At 35.0% G+C, this 5,075-nt stretch overlaps 1 protein-coding gene across 1 annotated transcript in view; it reads left to right on the top strand.

The window, feature by feature from the left end:
* Positions 1–456: 456 nt before the first annotated feature.
* Positions 457–5,075, top strand: part of LOC107297851 (ERO1-like protein beta) — a gene marked incomplete at its 5' end in the record, with an annotated part of 11,477 nt that continues 6,858 nt past the window's right edge. Inside the window, 4 exon segments of the mRNA XM_015827210.1 lie at positions 457–483; positions 2,388–2,480; positions 2,589–2,835; positions 4,911–4,980. Coding sequence (XP_015682696.1) covers positions 457–483; positions 2,388–2,480; positions 2,589–2,835; positions 4,911–4,980 — 437 coding nt within the window.

Genomic DNA, 5,075 nt, shown 5'->3' with positions numbered 1-5,075 from the left:
TATCTAGGACTAGTAATCCCTTTCTCATGATTAATAGATGCTGCTAATAATTGATATACATAAAAAATTGCCATGTATACTGTAATTCTCTAGGGATCTTTATTGAATTCGTGAAGTCCAGCAAAGTAGATTAGAATGAAGTTTACGTTTCCTGATGTTCAGTTACATTCCAGGGATCTTTATAGAAATTCAACTACTACGACTTCCTTTAAATAAGCATGAATCAGATTTAAAACATCTGAAACTTTTTTCTCAACTTGAGAAATAAATATTTAAGAATTTAAATGAGCAGCAGTGAAGTGGTACATCAAGATTCAGTTTTATCACAAATTTTAGATGAAAGGGTAGATAATTTTGATATGTATTTTGGAGTATGCTGTGAATTTAGATTTTCAAAGTATTTATGATTAGATATGTTTAGGTCTTATTTGAAATTAATTATTTTTGTGTTCACAGGAGAATCTTTTTATACATGGCTAGAAGGTAAATTTGGTATCATGTCAAAATTCTAATGAAAAACTGCAAACTCTCTATGTAATAAATTTAAAGATTAAGGAATGCATTCCTATTCCAGGAAAAAATATATAACAATCAACCTGTTAGCTAAAAAAAACCCTGTTGATTTTGCAAGACTTGGTCATTTTTACTAAATGCTTTCAATCGTGAAATTAATGTGTACCACTGACTAGGGCTGTGCAAAACATTTAAAAGATATGCCTTGCAAATCATGTTAATTGAAGAAAAAATGTCTCTCTTTAAAATCTTGAAGCAAACATGGCAGCCATGGCAGCGAGTGCAGTTATTTTGAACATCCCAGTTCTCTGCATGTATCTGCCAGGATAGCATTTGAAATAATGCTTTGAAGTCTCAGCCTTTAAAAGGATATGGCTGGCCTGTTGTTTCCAGAAGTGTTTCACTCATTCTAATAAGTTTTGCAAAGTACCTTCTTTACAAAGCACATATTTTGAATGCTCTGCTCAGCTCTTTTTTTAATCTCCAAGCTCTAGGTCAATTTTGCATAGGAGCCAAGAATCACACTCACATATAAATGGAAAAAAATAGTAACATGATTACTACAGTTCTGAATGAAATATAATAGTACTGATTTTATTATTCAAATCAAGTGTTGTAAATATTATCTAAAATATTACAATATCTCCTATACTCAAGGCATGTCTTATCAGTGGATTGCTTTGATCAATTTCTCTAATCTGGTGATATTCACCCACTTTGGATACATCTTGTTGTATGGTTTAAATATAAAACAAAACCATTGTTTTCCATTATGTGACAGAACTGTAATAAACCTTGGATCTGGCACTATCCGTTTCTGCTCTTTGCCTGTTAAAGGAAAAGATCCATTAGCATTTTTAACACAATGTGCTTTTCCTAAGATGTTCTAACTTGGAAAGTGATTAGTGGAAATAAGGCAGAAATGGAAATAATGTGTTTTTCTCTAGCTTTTCGAGCTTATCTTTGAATGAATGAAAAATATTTTACCAGCTATAGAAAGCTTTCGATCAGCTAGGGCGGTGGTTCTCAACCTTTTCTTCACCCTGGACCCCCTTTAAATACCTTTTGTGGCCACAGACCACCAAAGACTTAACTAAAAATTTAAATCATAATATTTCTTCAAGCCTTTGCGGACCACCTGTGATGACATTACAGACCCCCAGGGGTCCACAGACCACAGGTTGAGAATCACTGTGCTAAGTGATCCTGTTAGTAGAAAATCTTTTCTGATACTTCCTGCAGTTGTCTGTGCTGTTCTAGATAGTCCCATCAGTTCTCCAGAACTCATCTCCATAAGTTGCAAAGTTGAAGGGAGCAAAATTTCCCTTTTGTATCTATCCCGGTGGGATACTGCCAATCTCAAAAAGCAAAACTTCCACTTTCTTCAAGGTGGAACTATTAGAGGTATCCTCAGCTTATGACCACAATTGAGCCCAAAAGTTATGATGTTAAGTGAGACATTTGTTAAGTGAGTTTTGCCCATTTTACGACCTTTCTTGCCACAGTTGTTAAGTGAATCACTGCACCTGATAAGTTAGTAACCTGGTTGTTAAGTGAATCTGGCTTCCCCATTGACTTTACTTGTCAGAAGGTCACAAAAGGTGATCATGTGCCCTTGGGACACAGCAACGGTCATAAATATGAGTCAGTTGCCAAGCATCTGAAATTTGATCACAATGTAATGGTGCTGCAAAGGTCATAACTATGAAAAACGGTCATAAGTCATATTTTTCAGTGCCGTTGCAATTTTGAATGGTCACTAAATGAACTGCTATAAGTCAAGGACTACCTGTATAGCAAAATACTTTCTAACAGGATTATTGAATTATTTTCTAATTAATTGGGTTTTAACAATATTTTTTAATCTCATCTAGGGCTTTGTCTTGAAAAACGTGTATTCTATAAACTTATTTCAGGACTTCATGCAAGTATCAACTTACATCTTTGTGCAAACTATTTACTTGAAGGTATTTGTGATTTTTATTTTTTTATTTTTTGTAGGAAATTAATTCTTTCACTATTCCCATAAAAACAATTTTAATATTTATTTTAAAGCATTGTTTTTCTTTGTTCAGAAACATGGGGAAGACCTCGTTGGGGACCTAATGTCAAAGAATTCACCCAGCGTTTTGACCCTAGTGAAACAAAAAGTGAAGGACCAAGACGACTAAAAAATTTATATTTCCTATATTTGGTGGAACTGCGTGCATTGTCAAAGGTTGCATCATACTTTGAGCGTTCAGTTGTGGACCTCTATACCGGAAATTCACAGGAGGATACAGAAACTAAGTCTCTCTTGTTAGAAATCTTCCAAGATACAAAGTAGGTGTGCTTTTAGTCTCCACCTTTAGTATGTATTCAGATACAGACAACTGAATAAAGTTGATTTCAGTAGAGTTTTAGGGAATTGCAGGAAAATGAAGATATTAAAACAGATCTAAAAATATGGTTGAATTCACATATCACATTAAACTACTGTTTAACCATATTTTATTGAATCAGTCCCAGATGACTGGGTTTCTTTAATAAATTAATCCCAAATCCTAAACGACAAAACAAACAAGTTTGCTTAGCAAGATGTGGGAAGCAATTTGAGAGTCCAAAGGATATTTGCAATGGAAAGGAAGCTCTCCAGAAAGGAAAACTATGACGAAAGACTCATTTGTATCCAGACGAAAGACTCATTTGTATCCAGCTGCAGTTTAAATTGTGCAAATAATTAATACCTGGGGTTTTTTTAATCCAAAAGGAAAAGAGAACATAACTATTGCTCTTCTTGTCTTAGTCACATAGTCAGATGTCTTGAAGCAGATAGCCAAGTCATCAGGATTATGACAGATAATCCTGATGACTTGCAGTTGGCCAAAGAGGGCCAACTGAAACATTATGCTGAAATCACACATGTGGTTAACACATACAGGAAATTGGTTTTAGGTTGCTCCAAACTGGCTGGTGATAAACTCAGCCAATATATATATAAGAGTATTGACTATTTTATCCCTTGGCATTTTTGATTCTTCCTTTGAATTAGTTAAGATGGAGTGTTTTGATTAGAAATATCAAATTATTGTTGAAAAGTGCCATGTCAAGTGAAATTCAGTGAGCTAGTAATCGGTTATACTGTATGCTTTTGTGGACAACTGCTGCATCTTAGAATGCTGAGCTGTGTTACAGGATGTTGGGGCCAGAGAGAGCAATAGCTCAGTGGAAAAAGCTAGAAGGTCTGGGTGAACTTCAATAGGAGCCATTGTGGTGCAGTAGTTAGAATGCAGTATTGCAGGCTAACTCTGCTTACAGCCACGAGTTCGATCCTGACTAGCTGAAGGTTGATTCAGCCTTCCATCCTTCAAGGTTGATAAAATGAGGATCCAGATTGCTGGGGGCAATATGCTGACATTTGTAAACCGCTCAGAGAGTGCTATAAAGCACTATGGAGTGGTATATAAGTCTAAGTGCTATTGCTAAGTGCTATCGCTATTTGATAGAAGGTATAGGGAATGGCCTTGAAGTTCAGAAAGAAGTACAGAAGGAAGAGCCACTATCAAGGAAATGGTTAAAGTGAGAGGGATTTGAATTTGGGCCAAGAAAATAACTTGAACCCTGTCAAACGAGCATATCCCTAGTTTAGATAAAGATAAAGTGAGGAAGGACAAAATACAATCAGACTTGCAAGATTCTGTTACTGTAGCTGTTACAATGAAAGCAATCCTAGCCTCTATGGGGTGGGCGTGGTTTTGGCATGATGCATCCGGCCCGTGGGCCGGCAGTTTGACATGCCTGCTCTATGGCATTGGTTTCTTAGTCAAGTCTACTATGTTAGCTGACAAATTCACTCTGAGGACAATAGCTATAAGTAGCAGATTTGTTAAAAGATCTGTCAGGTATCATGATATGCATACAGTATGTAGTTTTGGATGGAGTTCTCTCTAAGTCTTTTGAATAATAATATTCTATATTGTCAGAAAGTTAGTTTATAAGTGTTCATTTGTTTCTATTCAGCAAGGAGGAATATAGTGACATACTACAAAACTCACAAGACATTACATCCAGATAAGAAAAGGGAGAGTCTCATAAAAGAGTTGGAGAGAAAGACAAAATTGAGAACTATGGCTAAAACTGCTATATGATGAAGAATTTCATATTATTTCCTTTGGGATATTTGTTAAGAATCCTTTGGGGGGAAAAAACATAAAAGTACCTAACTGTTCTGCATTGCTTATAGAATTGGACAAACCATGTAACTGGGTATGGCTATAATATATATTTTGATTCTTGAACCATATTTTAAACATTTTAGGTACTGTAGATATGTCAAGTAATTGTAGAAAGTGGAGCATTATTACTAGTATCCAAACAATTTTGTTAAATAAGTCTAATTCATTATCTAATTTTTCTAGGTCCTTTCCTATGCATTTTGATGAAAAGTCCATGTTTTCTGGAAACAAAAAGGAGGCCATATCTTTAAAGGTAAACATAGTTTTTACCTTGACATTTACATAAATTGCAGAAACGAAAGAAATTTTAAATTACATTAAATCATGCTTTTGTGTGTGCATTTCATT

The sequence above is a fragment of the Protobothrops mucrosquamatus genome, unplaced genomic scaffold (genome assembly GCF_001527695.2).
Source record: "Protobothrops mucrosquamatus isolate PMUCROS unplaced genomic scaffold, P.Mucros_1.0 scaffold3565, whole genome shotgun sequence".
Taxonomy (NCBI): domain Eukaryota; kingdom Metazoa; phylum Chordata; class Lepidosauria; order Squamata; family Viperidae; genus Protobothrops; species Protobothrops mucrosquamatus.
This window is presented reverse-complemented; position numbering and strand designations above follow the sequence as displayed.